The 20,106-nt window shown below is 41.4% G+C and overlaps 3 protein-coding genes across 5 annotated transcripts in view; all 3 read right to left on the bottom strand.

Annotated features, from left to right (window-relative positions):
• Positions 1-3,525, bottom strand: part of uvssa (UV-stimulated scaffold protein A) — a 34,161-nt gene extending 30,636 nt beyond the window's left edge. For both annotated transcript variants that reach the window (XM_063498893.1, XM_063498902.1), the window contains exons 1-2: positions 2,782-3,525; positions 2,185-2,304 (exon numbers count right to left, since the gene is read on the bottom strand). In XM_063498893.1, coding sequence (XP_063354963.1) covers positions 2,185-2,294 — 110 coding nt within the window. In that variant the 5' untranslated portion in view covers positions 2,295-2,304; positions 2,782-3,525. The remainder of the gene's footprint in view (positions 1-2,184; positions 2,305-2,781) is intronic.
• A 56-nt stretch (positions 3,526-3,581) lies between these two features.
• On the bottom strand, positions 3,582-10,478 carry sil1 (SIL1 nucleotide exchange factor). 2 transcript variants are annotated; one of them, XM_063498960.1, is made up of 12 exons: positions 10,400-10,478; positions 9,771-9,874; positions 9,019-9,166; positions 7,895-8,000; positions 7,647-7,752; positions 7,442-7,528; positions 7,239-7,334; positions 7,032-7,153; positions 6,387-6,483; positions 5,972-6,136; positions 5,629-5,793; positions 3,582-5,543 (listed from the first exon to the last, which is right to left on the bottom strand). In XM_063498960.1, exons 2-12 carry the CDS (start codon positions 9,867-9,869, stop codon positions 5,346-5,348), a joined length of 1,389 nt encoding a protein of 462 aa, XP_063355030.1. In that variant the 5' UTR covers positions 9,870-9,874; positions 10,400-10,478; the 3' UTR covers positions 3,582-5,345. The 2 variants fall into 2 exon arrangements, with proteins under 2 accessions (XP_063355030.1, XP_063355021.1); XM_063498951.1 differs by having other exon boundaries at positions 10,345-10,459.
• Positions 10,479-10,839: 361 nt separating this feature from the next.
• On the bottom strand, positions 10,840-19,810 carry spdl1 (spindle apparatus coiled-coil protein 1). Its single transcript, XM_063487617.1, has 14 exons — positions 19,708-19,810; positions 18,659-18,820; positions 18,319-18,495; positions 17,464-17,658; positions 16,998-17,147; positions 16,481-16,579; positions 16,253-16,363; positions 16,025-16,165; positions 15,502-15,608; positions 13,420-13,540; positions 12,845-12,911; positions 12,581-12,763; positions 12,422-12,497; positions 10,840-11,137 (listed from the first exon to the last, which is right to left on the bottom strand). Exons 2-14 carry the CDS (start codon positions 18,818-18,820, stop codon positions 10,990-10,992), a joined length of 1,737 nt encoding a protein of 578 aa, XP_063343687.1. The 5' UTR covers positions 19,708-19,810; the 3' UTR covers positions 10,840-10,989.
• Between the last annotated feature and the right edge of the window lie 296 nt (positions 19,811-20,106).

Below are 20,106 nucleotides of genomic sequence, written 5' to 3'. Positions count from 1 at the left end.
GGTGTACAGCATACACTGTAGGTAGAGTGTACAGCCCGATCCGGCAGGGAGGTGTGGGATGCCAGATCAGGTGCCCCCCCTCCTGGCTCTCCTCTCTCCTATCTTGTCTCTTTTGTCTTATTTGTCTCTATCACCCTTTGAAGAAGTGAGGCTCCAAAAAATTTTAAAGTTTTAAAAAATTGTAAAATTTTACTTCTCAGTTGCAGTGAATTGATATCCATCCATCCATTCGCTTCTGCTTATCCTTTTCAGGGTCGCGGGAGCCTATCCCAGCTGTCTTAGGGCAAGAGGCAGGGTACACAGGTCACCAGTCTGTCGCAGGACTAACACACATACAAAGACAACCATTCGTTTTCACATTCAGTCACGCATTCACACCTATGGGCAATTTAGTGTTTCCAATTAACCTATTCCCATTAACTGCATGACTGTGGGAGGAAGCTGGAGTACCCAGGGAGAACCCAAGCGAACATGCAAACTCCGCACAGAAAGACCCCAGCCTGATGGCGGAATTGAACTCGGGACCTGAGGCAACAGTGCTAACCACTGTGCCACCGTGCTGCGGTGAATAAATTGTAGAAAACTAAACAGAAGAAAGTAGAAGAGAAATAATAATTTAACATAAACCAGTGACACCCTCATCCAGGGCCTGATCGACCCTGGATGAGGGTGTCTAGTGATAATGGCCGAAAAACCCGATGAATTCAAGGTCCACTACTGATGATGTGTCCCAAAATTTTAATATTATAGTCTAGATTAGATCTCTATTCCCTAAACCTAAGCAAGGAAGGTAAAAAATGGCAGATTAGCATGTGATAAAAGACCGAAACACCCCGTGAAGTTGAGGCACACAACGATGTGTTCCGCTGGTAAAGTTTTTGGGCTGCCTTTCCTCATAACAGCCATCCCTCAAGACTTTCTCCATTTGAAGCAATGGATTATCAGGGACTGTAACATCTAGTCCTTTTATTGAATTATAACACACAGGAGTATTAGGTTATTATGTACACGATGGTAAATTGTCTTGTGGCAACTGACGAGACAAATGAGCGTGCTGTGTGTGCAACAGCGCGACAAATATTACCTGTCCTTTTATTAACTGCACAAGTGTGCTGGTCATTAGCTGCTAGCTAACTGAGTAAGAGTGTCATGGGTCTGTAGGTCTGTCCACCGCTTTAGGGAACATACTTAGTTTTAAAGTAAGTTCCCTGCCTTTCTTGGGGGTTTATATTTCACTAAAAACTGATATGCATATCCACATAATTATGGATTAAAACACACTGTCTTTCTCAGAAAATACATTAAGAAACAGATTATATTAGATTTACATTTCAAATAAGACAAAATCCTGAATTTACAGCAGCAAAAATGATTTTATCTCTACAGTTTAAACATTTAAAAGCTTTCTGCACAGAGCGGATAGTCAAACAAATTGAATCATCATAAATACATTATTTAATATTTATTACTTTATTTTTTTATTCTTATGACTTATAGCACCTGGAATAATTAATAAGAAAAGGATTCTGGATCACACCATGATGAAAGTGGCCATAGTATATACAGTGTAAAATGTCACTGTATGTGCATGTGTGTGTGTATTTTATGTGTGTAGATTTTTTGGCTACATTCTTATTTTATTGTAATCTCATTAGACTTGTTCTATCAGCTACCATCTCTCCTGTGGACTTTTTACTCTCTAAAGTCTCAGATCAACACAGCCCTGCCCTCCAGCACTATCAGCAGCAACAGTAACCCCTCAACAGCAACACTGTACCCATCAGGTAAAACATGGGCTATGTTTGCATTGCATTGTCCCCACTTGATGACAATGATATAGTATGAAGCGATATTATATTAGCTTGTTGATGACTGTGGGTTGTTGTTATTCTATGTGCCCCTTTTTAACTTTGAGCGCCCACCCCTTCAAACATCTCTGCAGGGCCCTGCTCTGTGGTGTGCTTAAGCAAACCTCGTTTTACTTTTGATATTCTCTCGACAATCTGCTCGCTTGATAACAGATCTTGATAGATTCAAGGTTTTCTTACTGTGTTGTCAGATCTTTGCAATCCTGACCCCTTTCCAAAGGATTGTTATAAACACATTTTGGAGTCTTTCATTTGTTTCATAATTCCACTGTACACCCAAAACTAAACAATCCCTGTGTAAATGCTGATGCCATACTTGCAGAGCTTTTTGACCTCCTTCATTTTGTCTTGGTTGAGCTGTGGCTGTCCTGATGTGGTCAGTTCCTCCACCAACTCCGATAGACGCTCCCTCTGAGACAGCTCCATCACTATTCATCTGTACACAAAAACATACTTTTAACTATACGGAGTGACTGAAGTTACACAACGGTAAACCTTTGCTCTGAATTAAAATCTTTCATATTAAAATTGGACAGCTGGCAATGCTGAAGTTGAAAAACTTGTTATTAGCATTTTAGGTACACCACTGCTATTTTTAAGCAAATCATCTGCCTGTTATTTTTCACACCCCAGTATGATCCACGTTAGTAACTGGTTATACACAAGTAAATAATCTCTAAATGTGACCTTTATAACAGTCGCTGACACAAACTGTTTCCTACTGGCGGTGAGTATTAATCAATCAGATATTTGTGCAGCGTTTTTTATTTTATAGAATTTAACCAGATAGAGAAAAATATACACACTTGAAATCAAAGAAACAAAGGTGGAGTCATTCAAGGCTAGCATCCACCTAGCTGGTACAATCCTAACAAAATATGAACACAACAGCATCTGCCGGTTAGCTACTTACCAGCCACCAGCTTGTTTAAACACACTGAACCTCAGGAAGGCTTCTACCCGTTAACGAGTCCCCTCGGTGAGCCGCTTCATTCATGACAAGGATCAATAACTGAAACGCGGCTGTTTTACTCTGTTTACATACGGCATCGTTTAGTTATGTCATGCATTTCCTGAAAGTGAATGTACTACCGGTTTGACTTTTCAGAATAAGAGCTTCAAACCGTGCCTGTCGATTGTGCTTTTTATTTTACTGACTGTAGCTCATGGCTGTCACTCAGGGGTGAGTGGGCAACAACAAACAGCTGCTTTTCCTAAACAGTTCTTCAACATCGGCTGCAGTCTGGGTTTGAGAGAGGAGAGGATTTCCAGTGTTAAAAAAAAAACTTTTTTTTTTTAAAGTGACCCCTTGTAAATAAATGTTTTCCTTTTCAGTTGATTCACTTGTTACAACAACACATATGTAGTATGTATGGGGGCGTGTCCAAATCATGGACCTAAGTCAGATTTTATACGGGCCTTCGCTTTTACATTAAAATGAAACAAACAGAATTACTAAAATGTCATTTCTCTTTCCACCTCATGGTGGCAGCACAATCTGATCTATGTGACAACACTGAGTGATCAAAGTACCATTCACAGAAAGTTGGGGAATTACACAGAGAATAGATCTATTTGCATTCTTTACCAGATTAATCTTGAAAAGCTATCTTGTACGCATGCACGACTGCAAATACATCTACAGTGTCTGCACACTTACTGAAATACAGCAGAGAGGATAATCTAAAATAAAGTTTAATGAACATTTTTGTCTGGAAACACTTTTTTTTTTTTTTTTTTTTTTTTTTAAATTGTGGGGTTATAAGTTATTTTCTTGAACATACATCAACAGAACACCATCCTTTTCAAATAAATAAGCACATGAATATTTTGAAGTTATCAGTCCAGAGTGAAAATATTACTACAAAATCAACCACACCCCCAAAAGAGCTAAATCTATCCAAATCTGACTGCAACTTGCAGCACATTCTTGTTAGTTGCAGTATTACCAGACTATAACGCTTAAATTTCCTGTAACCTATAGAGCAGAACATATTAGTCTTAGAAAATAAAATTTCAAATACAATCCTGTTTTTTTATTTTAAAACTGATGAAAATCGTGTTTCCATTGGATGTGAATATTGGTTTTGAACATGGAAAGTCAGGTTGCCTAAGTTACATAAACAGTAATTGTGGTGGGGTGTGGTCTGTGGCTCTGCTGCAGGGAAAGGGTGGTGCAGTGGGTTCAGATCGGGACCTAGAGGAGAGAGAGGAGCTGGAAGTGGACTGCTACACCTGGCAAAGCAGACAATGCTTTGCCAGGTGTCTGTCACCAACAACACTCGTTCGTGTTACAGTATCATTTACACTGTCCACCGTACAGAGTGGCATGACTTTAAAATTAAATGTCAAACAGTTTTTACATTCCCATGTAGTCACAAAGTCTGTTTGAAAATGGAATTTGGACTAACGCATTTTCACTTTAGCATGTACTCAAGTAACACAAAAACCTATTTTGAAAATAAATTTTTACAATTTCATTTTCAACTTTACATACTTATCAGTCCCCTCACGTTTCCAAAGAAAACTCAAAGAGCTGGTTTTCATGAGGCATACAGAAGGGGATCTGGGGCTAAGCACAGCAACTTAAGGGTTAACCTTAAACATGCAATCATACACTGTTGTTTAATACTGTAATGTATAGCACTCTATTCCACATTCAGATACTTCAGCTGTGGCTGCAGCTGTTGCGTTTCTTGACGGTCTTCATAAAATGCGTCGCTCTGCTGCCAGTAAACATATCCAGGGTCTGTGATCAGTCAGACGTTGCCAACGCTGCCTTCTGCATGAAACTCTGACTTAATAACACCCATAACACGCGCACTTAACCTAACCTGATGTCTAATGTTAGAGTAAGTGAAGCCAGTTACATTGTGGCAAAGTGAAGATGCTTCAAAGCACATGACCCAACTCTTGCTTCCTATCAAACGTGCAGCGGGACTACATGGCCATCACCATGCCACCGTCACTGTGAATCAATTCCTACTGTTACACATTCACTTGTGACGGCAACCAGAAGAGAATTCATACAGCAACACGGATCACTGTTCTTTGGGATTAGCGGTGTGGGTGCAGTCAGTATGTGCACATCATCTATAGCATCTGGAACACATACCTGGACTACACCACCCTACCCATTCACCACAGTGATTAGAAGAAAAGCAACGTTATTGATGGTAAAATCGTCCACAAAAACATTCTCGATGTGACCTCTCAGAGAGGCCATACGAACAGCTTCAGAAGTGTGGAGAACATTTTTAGGCAACACATGAAGTATTTGTTGGTTGTGTTCATGCTGACTAATCGCAGATCTGTCTTCCTCAGGGCCAGTTCACTCGTTATGTCCTCAAAATTGTGTTCCTTGTGGTGCTCTTTGTCCACTGCTCTGCGATTGACTGTCTCACCCCAACAGAGTAAAAGTGCCAGCTCCTCAATGAATGCCGTGTTCACATGAAATGTCAAAGTGCTGTCCTCTGATCATTTCATTTCGAATTGCAGTGCATCTATGAGTTCTACAATCTCCTCAAAGTAGCTGTTCTCTTCTCCTAGAATTATTTCTGACTGGATCATTTCCTGGTACTCTTGCTTCAGAGAGTGAAGAGAAGCCTGCAGAGAGCCATCTGAGCGGTACTGATCCAAACACACTGGAGCCATTGCCAACAAAGCCTGGAGAGCCTGTAAAAACACAGCACCGACTCTTAGGGCGAGCTCTTTTAAATAGTTGTTATACTATTAATGTAAAATAGATGAAACCACCCACCTTCTCTCTGTAGTCATTCTCTGAAGACTCCAGGAGCTGTGGGACCAGAGTGCACCAGCCCTTCTCCAACAGCTCCTCCTGCAAAGACACTTTAGAGTACTGACGCCGCCGCTCATCATGAGACGCGTCCAGTACTGGGTCCAGACCTCCCTGGAAAATCAGCTCCTGGAAGAGGAGAGAAGAGATCATGAGAATGATCCCACAAGCTGGGCACTAGAACTCTTAAAGTCCCAACCTTCTACTAATACCACCTTTAATTATTCAGATCATTTAGACCTTGTATTTGAAGAGGTGTACTGCACTGGGCTTGGAATCTAGGAGCAGGAGCGTACGTTTACTGTACCTTCTCAGTAATCATATCATATAACATGGTGACGATGCGTGTACGCAGAATTCCACTGTTGTCAGTCCTGAACAGCTCTGACAGGACCTGCAGACCCCCATGTGTCAGGAAGTGACGCTGTGCATAGGGGAAGTGACGCAAGAGGGAAGCCACTGCAAATAGAACCTAAACAGAACACAGAACACACACACACACACACACACACACACACAGACACACACACACTTCAGTTGTGTGTGTCTGTGGAGGTTCTCATTCTTACAAGTCATGGTAGTCTTGAGAGCTTCCTAGATGAGAGGTGAATCATCTTCACAAACCTAAACAAGTCCAGTTGCCTTCTTTTGTCAAGTTCTCTGTGCAACGTGTTGTCTCCAACTTTCTGAATATAAACTGTAAGCTGTGTGGGTGTGCTTACCTTTTTTTTGACTCTGACTTGCTGAGCAGTGGCCAGCGTGGTTAACAGTGTCTGCAGAGCGCCATTCTCCACGGCTTCAACTTGAACTGCTGGATTACTGTAGGACACACACAAAGTGTGACAAAGCTGACAGCCATGTTTGCTTTCAACTCAAGTGTTTTGCTCAGAAGAGATTTGAGACTTTCAAGACAGAAAGTCTCGTATTCAACTATTTATTTGACTATTATTTGGCACTTTTCTAAGCCTGGAAGTTGCTGCTTGGCTTTCAAAAATTCAAATTTGGTTTATTTCCAAAAAGAACCCAAAACCATGATGTACCACATGTTGTGCAGCCAGTGTTCTGTGGCATTATATGATTTCATCTGATAAGCTGCAGCACTGTTGGAGTGTCATTACAATCAGGGTTACTGCAATACAATTCAGTCACATAGGAAACAAGAAAAAAAACAATGTTGTGCACAATTTGTAGAGAAAAGTCAAAAATGTATTTAAAATTTCAAAAGTAAAACCACCTGTTTTGATTTTAAACAGCTACAGAAGCCTGATGTGATCATAGACACCACTGTACAGCAAGAAGTGACATATCTGCATATCTGGAACATCTAGCTCAGACTAATCAAGCTTAATCAAGTCTAAATATCATACCTGGCTAATGCAGAGCCCAGGACAAAAGCAGAGCTTTCCTGTAATCTGAAGTCAGAGCTGTTCAGACCTTCTAAAATGAACTGGAGGCCCCCCATGGAGCACAGAGTCTGAGCATTATCCACCTAGCACACATACAAGCATGCATGCAAGATTAGAGACGGGAAAATTCAACATAGTGTGAAACATCATCCTGTGTGTGTGCATTACCTGATGCACCAGATATTCGAGCTCCGTCAGGATGCTCAGTCTTTGTTCGGTAGTTGAGTTGCTGCTGTTGAACTGCTCCAGCAGACGCCTCATTATCTACACATGCAAGAAACTTCATTTGACTGAAGCACAAACGTTTCACAGTAACAGCTCACTCAAAGTCACGTCACAATCATACATGAGATCCAAGAACACTGATGTACCTGAACATCCGTCTCCAGCAGCAGGTCCAGCTGAGCCATGTCTTTCTTCAACTCCTCCATTGTGCGAAACTTAGAAGCCACAGAGTCCTAGAAGCGCACAGCGAGCAGTGGAGACACAGTAAAGTCTCATATGTGGGCACACTTAAAGCTTCTGCTGCCAGCACGTAATCAGACTTAAGTTCAACAGTGGCATTTGTGCTGCTACCTTCTGCTCTGTGTCCTTGCTTGCAAGCTTCCAGTCCTCTTTTATCTTCTTCATGGCTCGTTTCAGCTCATCGGGATTAAAGGAAGACCGGAGCTCTTCTTCCTCCCTGCAAATGTACACTTTTACTGCAAAGCCATTTTATCTTTTACTACTACTGCCCCCTACTGGGTGCACTTTGCTGGAAGAAGTATTAAAGGGAGAGAAATAAACTACTGTCTGCAGACTGAGGTTTTAGCCTGGACCCCCACCTGTGCTCCTCTGTCCAATATTTCAGCTGCTCTTCTCCCAGTCTGACCTCCCTCTCACCTGTTTGCAGATTCAGCCTCACATGAGAACCTTGTGGCACTGCCTGACCTGTGTGTGCACAGACAGAGTTGCTCAAAATAATTATACAACTACTGAATATTAATTATGAAACTCATGAGCTCCCAGATTGCTGCAACCCAGAAGCAGCAGAAAATGGATGGATGCAAATACAAACTGATGGTGTTTGAGTCAGCTGGGTCATGGTGGGCATGTAAGTTTTCTGGACTACAGTGAGTCTGGCTGTACAATCAGACAGCATTACAGCCATCAGTGATTTGCTGAGGCAAAAATGGAGAGACCATTTTTGTTCTGCTAATGGCTGTGTATATGTGATATAAGGTCCCACATAAAGGCCTTTAGTATGTGCAGCATACTATATACTTATAGTATATACATTATAATGAAGTACTCTGAAAATGTTTTGAACCACCCTTCATGCTAGATTTTGCTACATTTAGATTTTCTGCTTTCTGAAAGTCTTTCAAAGCCTCTTTGTACACTGGCTGCTTTTTCACTTCTTTTCACTCTAGACTTTGTACCTTTTGGTTTGTTAAGCCACTTAACACCGAATCATTCAAGCAGAAAAAACACCAGCTAGGTTTAAGGGTGAACCAGACAACACTTTGTTACTAGCTTGTAAGAGACTAAACATCTGTTTCGTTGGCCTTATTAACATGGAGATTGCTACAGTTACTGGGACTCACTCCCTTCTGGAGCCAAAGTGGCCACCAAAGGAACTGCAACATGGGTAACTGTTGATTGTTGCATCAATAATGGTTATTTAACAAAATATTGGCTATCACAATAACTGTGTTGGTACGGTTAAACTTCATAGATACTAAAATACTAAAATGATGATTTTCCATAGAGAAAATTAAACAACCTCCTATTGTGAGGTTACATGACAGGAGAATCAAATAAATTCCATATGGAGGCTTCATCTATATTTGGTCTATCCTCATCTGAAGCATTAGATCATACACAAAGTTGTATTTATCTTAGGACTGATTGTCATTATTCAGAACCAGAGAAAAAGCCGGGTAAAGGAAAAAACTGAGGGCATTACCTGGTTTAAGTGTCTGCCACTGCTCACTGGGCTGGACAACGTCTAAATCTCCTTCATCATCTTCCACATCATCTACTGCCACATCTTCCTCTTCACCGTTTACAGTCTCATGTTCTGTGTTTTCCACCACGATTAAATCTCCTCCAGACTGCACAAAGAGAAACAGGATGGGAAGAAAATTAGGCACCTCCCTGGTTTAATGACAAACACCTTTCTTTGGGTTTCATTCAAACTCAGATGTCATTTCTGATGGGGCTTAATTATTAAATTGCTACTGTTTTTTATTTTTACTTCATAGCTCTTACATCAGCATACAAGCACTGAGAAGTGACAGTGCACAGAACAAAAGGCATTATCGCTTTTAGCATGTAAAACAAGGAGACCAATTCTGCTGATTTGCAGCCCTTAATTTTTATTCTTTGCATGAGTCCCAGTACAAGATATTGTCATTTATGGTGTACTGCCATAAAAACACTGATGTCTTCCTTTGTTACCAGTGAGAGTTACCTCAGTTAAAAGGTAACAGCTTTTATCACACCACTAATTCCAGCCAAGTCCCAGCTGCAGCTGAAACACATGTGGATATTCTCATGAGTCTTCAGTTTGCCTACAGCCAGGCTTTGATCAGCAGCTCTTTCCCACCCATCACTGCTGCCAAATCCATCTTATCACAGGTGCAGCGAAACTAAATGACATGCTCTCGAACATCTGAGAGCTTTAAACACCTTATCACAGCAAAAGGTTTAACCTACCTTGTGGCCAAGAATGCTGGCTATGTGACAGTAATGCAGCACCAAGAGGACGGCCAGGATGAAGGAGGTTCCCCCGACATGAAAGGGTATCAGCTTCATGGTGACTGGAACACAGAGCATGGCATGTCAGAATTAGCTACCTTCAGGTGCTTCCTGAGCTTTACGAGGGGGGTTAACCACTACACCACTGGTCATTATTGCTGTTCTCCAGCCCTAGGCAAAACTCCATTCACTAATCTCATGTTTTAACCAAAAAATGGGAATAAACTACTTTTTGTTCAGTCTCTGGTGATAATCTGCTTTGAGAAATATGTTGATTTAAAAAGTCAAGATGTTGAATGGAGTCTGGCGTGACTCACCGGGCTGTGCATGAGCGTCTTTAGAGATTGGCTACCAAAAAAGTAACACAATGATAGCTCTACACATGTTTGCATATCTAGGCGACACAATGAGCACGTAAGTAACGCCATAACAGCTGACAGCTAAGAGTTCCCAAATCCCGAGGAACCAGAAAAGCTGCGACCAAGGACTGCTCCATGATGGCGACAGCGTTTAGGTTAGCAAACACACTCACCAGTCCCAGCGACACGAAAGCAGCAGTGAAACTGAAGCGATGCTATTGCCTTCACCTGTTCTGAGCCCAGCACTGACAGTTCCCGGCTTCCCGCAGACATCCGAAAGCTTCTGCTACTTTTCTATCGATTCTCATTGGTCCACGTACAGCTTCTCTTCTTTGAGCTGCGACACAGTACACAAACCTCCCGCTGCTGCCACCTGCTGGTGTAGTGTGTTATATATTCAAATAAACGGGATACAGCAGCTGTTGTCAGAGGTGGCATATTTTATACATATTTATTATACAGTATACAGTACATAAAACTTGTGAATTTTGATTTTATGTAACTGAAATGTTTAATTATGTGGGCTAAAGAAAATAAGAAAGTTATAGAGTATATTTATATGAAACATATGTATACTTACTGCACTTGATGTATTTTAACGATATATGTTGCATATCACCGAATGTAACAAGAAAGAATTGAAAAATGAATATACAGGATGTTGGAAACATTTTAATAGATTTAAATGTGTGGGTACAATTGTAGAACAAATATGTTATTTATAAGAACAGAAGTTTTTTTTTAAAGACTATTAGAAATGACAGCAGCATCATATACATGTCCACATGTGACAGTGTGTAGTCCAGGCCTGATGAGTCCTACTGCTGAGCGCACTGGTTCTCCATGCTGCTGTTAGAACTGACGTGGATCATCTCCACTGCTTTCTGTTTCTTTCTCCTCTCCTCTCGTTTATTCTGCTGCCGTTTCTCCTCCATCACTCTCTCCTTACAGTCAGCTGAAGGAGAACTGAGAACAACCAAAAAAATGCAATTCAGTTACTGCTCATTCGGCTCCTGATCTTACAGTTTTCATCTGTACTTAGTCAACAAAACTATGTGCCAAAACAGGACTAAAGTTGCGCTGAGACTATTTATTTTTAAACAAGCTTATTAGTGTCATTAGAAGAAAAAGCATTTGACAAAGTAAAAAGGACCTTTCTCTTCAGCACTTAGCTTCAAATATGGTTTTGGCAAGTCATTCATTCTTTCATTGATTCAGAAGAACACTAAACACTTTGACATATTTGCAATTTTCTTTGAGCAATATGACAAAACCATAAAATTAAAGTAACACAACAATTCACAGCAAAAAAACAAAACAAATCAGGCCTGATGCTTTATTATTAGTTACTAGACCCACTATGTAACAAATTAGAATAAACCAACTTCGCAGTAACTCTTTAAGGATGCCTGAGCTTGGACAGCTCAAAATTCTTCCCTCCCAACACTAAACATTTATTTATATAGCGCCAAATCACAACAGTTGCCTCACAGTGCTTTAGATTGTAAGGTAAAGACAACAGAGAAAACAGAGGAACCCCAACAATCATATGACCCCCTATGAACAAGCACTTTGGTGACAGTGGGAAGGAAAAACTCCCTTTTAACAGGAAGAAACCTCCATCAGAACCAGGCTCAGGGAGGGGCGGGGCCATCTGCCATGAGCAGTTGGGGGTGAAGGGTGGATGACAAAAGTCATGCTCTGCTATTGAAGGCCTTTTTTTATTGGCCAAATTGCAACACTGGAGACAAACATTCTCTCCTATACCAACTATCAGTGTTTCCAATAACACCTACAAACAACTGATTTATTCAATGACTACAAATTCCACTGAAAAAACAAAACAAAACACAACCAAGAAACATTAAATTTTCCACTCAGCACTAAAAAGCAAATATTACACTGTGGACTAGAATCAAACAGCCAATCAAAATCACGCCCATTATCATCATCACAAGGAGCATAGATATTACAGAGAACAATGCCTCAACTTTTCAAAACCAAAGATTAAAACTCATGAAATCCTTCCAGTTTAACAAATACAGATAAAATGTTACTAATAATCCCCTAAACAGAAAAATCACCTGTATTTATGCCTTAGCTCCAACTTGTGGACAGAAATTTATGTACAGTCATGTAAACCAAGTAAGAAGTAAACTACCTTGGCGTCTCTGCAAGGCCAGGGTTAAAGCCAACGCTAAAATCCCAAGAACTTAGTTGGTCGTACAGATCCCTGCTGTTAGTACATACCTGGGGTTGGGAATTACACTAGCTTCGTTTTCACTGATCTTCACACACTTTGCAGGCCGTGGCTCAGCCTCTGAAACTGCAACAGTAAACGGTGGTACAATTATTTAGTGCTTTGTCCTCGCTGCAGTGAGCTGCTGTAATGGTACTGTGACTCCACACCTGCTGAGGAGCTCAGTGGAGGATGCATGTCAGCCTCGGGGTCCGCAGTCTTAGAATCAGCTGTATCTGTCACCACAGCAACGGCCTCCTTGGTCCGGTCCAGCGGTGCCTCCTCCACGGAGGGTGTGATGTCAACAGGAAGTTTCTCTTTCTTTCTCTTCTGGATGAGATTCTTCTTTGCCTCTGGCAGGTGACAGCAGACTTACAGAGCTGCAACAACCCCGGCGCATGATGTGTACAGAGCGGGCGCACTATGCTACATACCTTTTGGCTCATATTTGTGTTGGAGCTCCTCTACTCGCAACTGTAACTTGATCTTGTCACTCTGAGCCTGCAGCAGAAAATGGAAATATCCAATCAAATAGCAAATATAAGATCACAGCAGATACAATAGTCCACATCCTGTTCTCTGTATTTTAGCCTCAAAATGAAAATGTTGAATATTAACAAAGGAGAACATTTCCTTATAAAAATCCCATCATGGGGGCTAAAATTTACAGCTCAGTAGAAGAAACAAACCAAGTACATATACCAACTAGAGCTACACGATTACTGTAAAACTATGAAGTTATTTTAGTATTGTTACTGTTTTAGAAGAAATTTTATGATTACTTAAGATTTCCACAGAAAACACTACCTAGAGGTAAAACACTACCTCTTGTGCTTCCATCTGCTTTGTAGCGCAATAGGAGCCACAAAGGTGCCAGCACAATTACATAAGTGTGGAATGAGGGATTCTGTCATCAGTGACCATAATGGAACAGAAGACTGCAAATGTTTTAAACTGCACTTGTAAGATACTAACACAGGGAAGTGCTGCTGGCAGAGCAGTCTGTTACCTGTTTGAGCAACCGCTCAGATGTGAAGAGTTTCCTCTCCAGCTCCAGAGCTCTCTGACTCTCTGACAAAGACTTCATCCTCTGAAGAGAAAGCTCATCTCCCAGACGCTCTGCATCCTTACTAAGAAACAAACACACACACACACCCTATTTGAAGCCAAAGTTAAATATGTAGATGAAATAACTGAAGCCTAACCTTCTTTGTTACAGTAACAGTTTATTTTTTATCCTGAAAATATCAAATCTTCCCAGTGTAGACAAATATATGCGTTTTAGAATTACAAACACTGATTCATGAAACCAAGAAAACCAACCACCTGACCCAGACGTCCTGCATAAAGATGGAAAGACAGACAAATCCGTTATAAATGGATAAAAACTTTTTTGTTCTGCAATGGTTTCTTTAACCGCACAGAGATTCTACTTCTATTCTAATGTCTGAACCTAATTACTGTGGCCGTTTTCCCACTTTCATCCAAGTCCAACAACACCGTTACATTAAGCCAGACCTTCCCAAAGTGTGGGGCCCTTAGAGCCATTGCAGGGGGGGCGCGGCATGAAAGAGGGGGGGAAACAAAACGCTTGGACACTGCTAGCACGGGGCGGCCACAGAAACGCAAAGCAGGAGATGAAGCGTAGCTGAATATGTTTCCAAACGAACTTCATTCCAAGCCAAAGACTAGAAAATATGGTGAAGCATATCTTCCCTTTGGCTTCACCTGCACAAGTGCTGAGGTAGGTCTCCCTGCAGAATTGGTTTTCCCTGCGTCGGGAGCAGAGCTGGGCTCTCCAAATCACGGACAAACAGTATCCCACAGCTGTTTATGTTTTTAAACCCATTTTGCACAGAGAGACATTTTGTGAAAAATGTATTGATAGCAATGTTGAATATTATTACACAGGAAAAAACAACTACATGTAAAATAATCACACCGTGACGCCTCTGCCTTTCTAAATAGAAGGACAGTAACTGTGTATATGTAAGCCTGTAAAACCTGCAGACAGTCAGATTAACAGTATTGTGTCTCTATCTGCCATTCTGCAATTCATCTCATGTAAACAATAACGTGGCGCACAGCGTGACGTGGAAAAAGGCACATACCTTTGACGTTGCGTGATTAACTCTGTATTCCTCGTCCACGCGTAGACGCAAAAAAGGAGTTTTAAATAATCTCCGTTTTCGGTGATTCGAAACGTCGTTTACGTGTGGACGAAACAGCTGCGTTTCCAAAAATACCCATGTAGGTGCGGACGCAGCGTGAAAGAGTTAGTAGTTTATTTTATTACTACCTGTAATTTATTGCAGATTACTTGTATTTGCTTAATTTTTTACTAAATGTTTGACGTGTGAAATAAACCGCAATGGAGCAAAATATGGGTGTGTGTGGTTGGAGGATGTGTTTGTGCGTGTGCGTGCGCATGGGGGGGCGCGAACATTTTTCTTGTAAACAAAGGGGGGCCCAGCAAAAAAAGTTTGGGAACCACTGCATTACCGTCTATAAGGTGACGGAGCATGACTTCAAGTTGTCTCCAGATGAATGGGGCTCAAAGCACTGGCTTCTTCACATAAATTTACCTGTAATGTATTTTTCCCATCGATCCAACCTGTTGTCTTTTTTGTTTTGTTTTTTAACGCTACATCAACCAATTTCCAACATGTTTTTCACGCTTTCTCATTGTGTCAACCTGAATATCTCAAATTAAAGATAAATTGTTTAACATTGTTTCACTGACCTTTCTTTAAAGCACTTTCAGTGTTCAAGTAGAGCAGAATAATCACTGTATGAGCATCAGTCCATTTATCATGAAAGTGAACCAAGACTTTATGCTGTTCTAACGAGCCAATAATCAGACATTTATGGATGCATCTGTCCCAAAATATGGATCCAGACTCTTGATGGCAAGAAAGGCCAACTGACAATTTCATTCTTTTATACTTTTCCAAAACATATACTGAAAAATATTAAATACATGAAGCTGAAATTTCACAGTACTCATTATCTATGTCCAAACTTCAGATCATTATATTTCTAGGCAACCTGTAGATGGTCAAGCAAAAGGCCAGAAAACAGCCAAACTCACACAGTGTTGCTGAGCTTCATTTTGAGCAGGTCGGTGTAGTATGTTTCATCCTGGCCATCTCCATCATCGGCTGGAGCCGGATTAGCTGGCTGAGACTTCAACAACATCTACACACGGGAAAGACGACATGTGACTATGTGCCCGAATTAGGAGAGCAGGGTGGAGCATTTTATCTCATAAGTAAAACAGCACAAGTTCATGTTATGCGAGAGGCCTAGTTGAGCTCCTGTTAAAGCAGGAACATCCCATTTGTTAGAAACACAGCTCTATCTGAGACTGTAGTTTTCTGTAGATTTTGGACTTGTTAACATCCAGCTCTAATTTATAAATGTTATGCTACAGCCTCTCAGTCGTATGCTGGGAAAGTTTTCCAGTAAGTAGGAGTAACATGTGAAGTAAATCTTCTTTAAAAGCATTTTGTGTAATTGTCTGTGGAACAGGGCAGGTGTTACTCTTGCACGAGCACACACACTTTCTGAACGTGAAGTCGTTCTACAAACTGCACTGGCTGTTAAGTTCTCACCTCCACCTTCTCCAGTCGCTGCAGTTTAGTCATCAGACACTGGATCTCTCCATTTTTCTCCGACAGCATGGACTGCAGTCTCTCCAGCTGAGCAGGGTCAGCCCTGGAGCCCTGCAGCTGCATCAGAGTGGCTATCTGCACCTGCACCAAACACGCACATCCATCCTGTCAGCCAACCATCAACCAGTTACAAAACGGCAACCGACCAGATGAGCTATCGCACGCTACCTTCAAGCGCTGCATCTGCTGTTTGCTAAAGGCGTGTGTTTTCTGCAGCGACTGATACTGGACCTTCATACTGATGAGCTGCCTCTCCATCTCAGCCCGCTTATCCTCCAGCTGCAACACAACATGGAACCATTTACTGAGGTTTCAGGTTCGATTCAAGATCGAGTTCTCAGGAGCACAACTCTGGACTTACAGAGAGACCTGCTGTCAAAGGAAAGTGTGACACACCTCAGCAAACAGTGAGTTCCCTTTGCTGTTTGGATCCTGGGCCTGCTGAAGAACCTGATCCAACTCGATCTGCAGATCCCTGTTGGCCTCACGAGATTTCTGTCATTACAGAGAGACAAAGACAAAGACTGAAGCGACCACTCTTTTGCTCTGGAAATGCTTAATGATGTGGTTAATGCACAGCTTACTGTGTGAAACTAAACACGCTTCTCTAAGATTTCAAAATTGGATTGTATTATCAACTTTGCCCTGATTAGACTATCACAGGACGTGACTGCAGCAGAGTCAGAGACAACCAACCAAGCAGCAAGTACGAGCTTCATCAGAGCACATCAAACGCACAATATCATCTCCTACTTGCCTAATTTCAATCGTTTCATTAATATTTTTAGATTATTATATTGTTAATCTATTTTGAGATTAGTGAAAGTGCTTATTTAAGAATTTTCCAGGCATTTCCAGGTCACCCCTCGTGTGACTGCACAATACAGAGAACAGCAGACTGTAACATGTTTACCTCTAGTGCATTGAACCAGGACACCGCTTCTTTCTCCCTTTCCTCCTTCTCTTCTGTGATTCGCTCCAGCTGCCGCTGCAGGCTGCTGTTGCTCAGTTCCAGCTGCTGCTCCTTGTACTGTGATTCCTGCAGTGCCTGCTCCAGCTCCACCTGGCAGACCAAAACAGATTACACCACATGCTGATTCAACACCCACTTCAGAACACCTCTTCTTCTCATGCCATTAATGATTGTTATTCATCTAGGTACTTCTCGTGTTAGTTGACCTGTTTGGTTGACATGGATGGTACATGCTTTGTGGTGCTCAAAGGACCAAAAACATCTGGAAAAACTAAGCAGCTTGTCAAATCCACAAGCCTTTCTGTGAACAGCTTAACATAGCAGCTCAGCTCTGGATGGTCTCTATTATCACACTGTCACTGTGAGAATGAGCCGTCTGTAGAACCTTCCTTTGTAAGTCACTCACTTTAACGTTCTCCAGCTCTGTGATCTTCATCTGCACCTCTATCATCTCCGACGTCATGGAACTCTGTGTGTGTTCATTTAGAGCTCGGAGCTCCTCCATCTTGTTATTCAGCGTCTCGGTCTGCATTTCCAGCTTGTGTTTCAGCTGTTTTTCATTCAGCTGTGACTCTTCTAGAGAAGACTGCAACCTCAGGATCTGAGACAGCAAAAACCACAATCACAGGTTGGAAAACAACATGACAGCGTGGATCCATCCTGCTGTGTACCAGTTAGGTTGTGAGGGATATTTTCTTGGTACACTCTGAGCCCATTAGCACTACCTGAGCATCGTTTGAATCCTGCAGCATATCTGAGTATTGTTGCTGACCATGACCCTTTATGACCACAGTGTCTCTATGGCTGCTTCCAGCAGTGTAATGCACAGCACAATGCAAAGCTCAATTCATGTCAAACTGGTTTCTACAGCAGAACAATCACTGTACTCATACTCAGAGCACCTTGGAGATGTGGTGGAATGGGAAATTTGCATCATGTATGTACAGCCAACAAATCTGCAGCAACTGTGTAACTCCATCATTTCAATATGGACCAGATTCTCTGAATCATGTTTCCAGCCCCACAAAGAATTAAGGCAGTTCTGAAGGCAGTAACAGCGTGGTATACCTCAACAAGTATCTTACTTTACTGCTCTAACAGCCACTCAAGAATCGGGGCTTTTACTGGTGTAAGATACCATAATGCATTTAACCTCATAACTCACATAGATACACATAGTACACATTTAGCATAGCTCCCTATCCCTAATTTCACTCATTAGTACAGGCCTCAAACCAGATGAGACCACGTGCTGTTGTACCTTGTTGTGAAGCTCACTGAGTGCCATGCTATGAGCCCTCTCCAGATGTTCTTGTTGTTCTTGAAGGTGCCGTTTCTGCTGATTCTTCACACAGTCAAAGTCCGACTGCAGTGATTCCAGCATCCGAGTTTTCAGCTGCAACTCCTTCTGCAACGAGTACTTGTCTTGCTCGAGAGCCTGTGGCACACACATCAGACAAAGATAGGTGGAGAAGTCTGAAACAATGATGAAGTTAGTTTGGATGACCAACAGGGCGGGAAACTTAGGAAAACAATGACTTTTGTATTGGGCTCATGGCAGTTTACTGGAGCTCTTTCTCTTTATTTGTATAAGAGCGGACCTCAAGGGCGTTGGTCATCTCTACTCTTTGTTCATCCAGTCGGTTCTGCAGCTCCACCTGCTGGTTGAGGAGATCCAGGCCAGCTTGAGCAGCCTGATGAACCTGCTCCTCCTTCTCTCTGAGCTGGATCCTCAGTACCTTGATCTCCTCTTCTGCTGCCATCTGGAAAGGGAAGGACACAGAAATGTGTGTTAAAATCTGTTGTGTGCTCCACTCTGAAAAAGCCCAGGAGCTCAACAGTTTAACATCTGATGCCAAATGCTAAGTGACAGCATGCACGGTCTTAGAACGAATGGATTTCCAGGTCCTCACGATGACTGTACTATGAGACTGGATCTGCTTGGTGTCACCGTTCTTTTATTGTCTTAATAACAAGTGTCCACGGACACTCTGCAACTGCCATGTTGACAACACACATTAAAAAATGCCACAAACACAACAACCAGCTGATCCAGTCCAGCAGTAACCAGTATCATGGGATCATTAAACAAAATTCAACAACCTGCACTGTCATAATATCTTAGTAAGGACTCACAATGTGTCTGAAAGGTAATATATATATATATATATATATATATATATATATATATATATATTTCTTATATATTACTGTCACTTAGAGCCTGATGCATCTGTCTGATGCAGACAGATGCAGCTTTTGAAATCTGAGAGCTCACAGATCAGTGGGACTAACTGGAAGCCACACAAGTTCCTAACCTGTTTGTCAGTGTAACACAGGTTTGTTGCTGTAAAGCTGGGATCCTACTATTATATAATATAGGTTTTGAGTTTTTTTTATACTCCACTGTCCAACTCAGAAACAATGCATGTATTTAAAAAGTGACACACAAAAGTAATCAAAAAAGGCTTAAATAAATGCAACCGTTTATGCTAACGTCTATACCGTGTTCTCGTTTATTTTGTAAGAAAGTGCTAATGATATTTTCTTTTAATTAGCAGCAACAACTCTACTATGGGCAGTTCTTCTACTGACGAAGTGCCTATAAGATAGATAAACTGACAATAACAAAAACAAGGATTAAATATACCTTGTTAACGATCAGTCAAAGCGCCACAATTTGAATCCGACTCCAACCAGTTATCGCGACAACTTGACTCGGCGAGACTTTTTGGGGATTCGTCAACCTGGCGCTGTTGAGATATCGCCCTCTAGGTATGGAGGACCGAGAGACTTGCGCACATCGAAATAAACAATTTCATTGATAAATAATTAATTGCGCAATTAAATATTCATTAGTACCTTCATTTACACATGATTTTTTTTATTATTAAAGGAATTAATGTTGTGATAAATTAATGGACTGTAAAAACAGTAGTTACAAATAAATATTTCAAAATGTATTAATCCATTGATAAATTCAATTTATTTTAATTAAATTTAAAAAATAGTCAAATATGTACTCAAATTCAACAGGCTTTGGATGGTA

This window comes from Pelmatolapia mariae, linkage group LG2, assembly GCF_036321145.2.
Source record: "Pelmatolapia mariae isolate MD_Pm_ZW linkage group LG2, Pm_UMD_F_2, whole genome shotgun sequence".
Taxonomy (NCBI): Eukaryota; Metazoa; Chordata; class Actinopteri; order Cichliformes; family Cichlidae; genus Pelmatolapia; species Pelmatolapia mariae.
This window is presented reverse-complemented; position numbering and strand designations above follow the sequence as displayed.

Coding starts and splice junctions, on each gene's coding strand:
- sil1 (XM_063498951.1), bottom strand. CDS start 10,444: ATGTCTGCGGGAAGCCGGGAACTGTCAGTGCTGGGCTCAGAACAGGTG. Junction 9,167..9,770: donor CCAGCATTCTTGGCCACAAG/GTAGGTTAAACC, acceptor CTCTTTGTGCAG/TCTGGAGGAGATTTAATCGT. Junction 5,794..5,971: donor ATGATATGATTACTGAGAAG/GTACAGTAAACG, acceptor CTCCTCTTCCAG/GAGCTGATTTTCCAGGGAGG.
- spdl1 (XM_063487617.1), bottom strand. CDS start 18,820: ATGGCAGCAGAAGAGGAGATCAAGGTACTGAGGATCCAGCTCAGAGAG. Junction 17,659..18,318: donor TCAGTGAGCTTCACAACAAG/GTACAACAGCAC, acceptor TTGCTGTCTCAG/ATCCTGAGGTTGCAGTCTTC. Junction 12,764..12,844: donor ACACAAATATGAGCCAAAAG/GTATGTAGCATA, acceptor GTCACCTGCCAG/AGGCAAAGAAGAATCTCATC.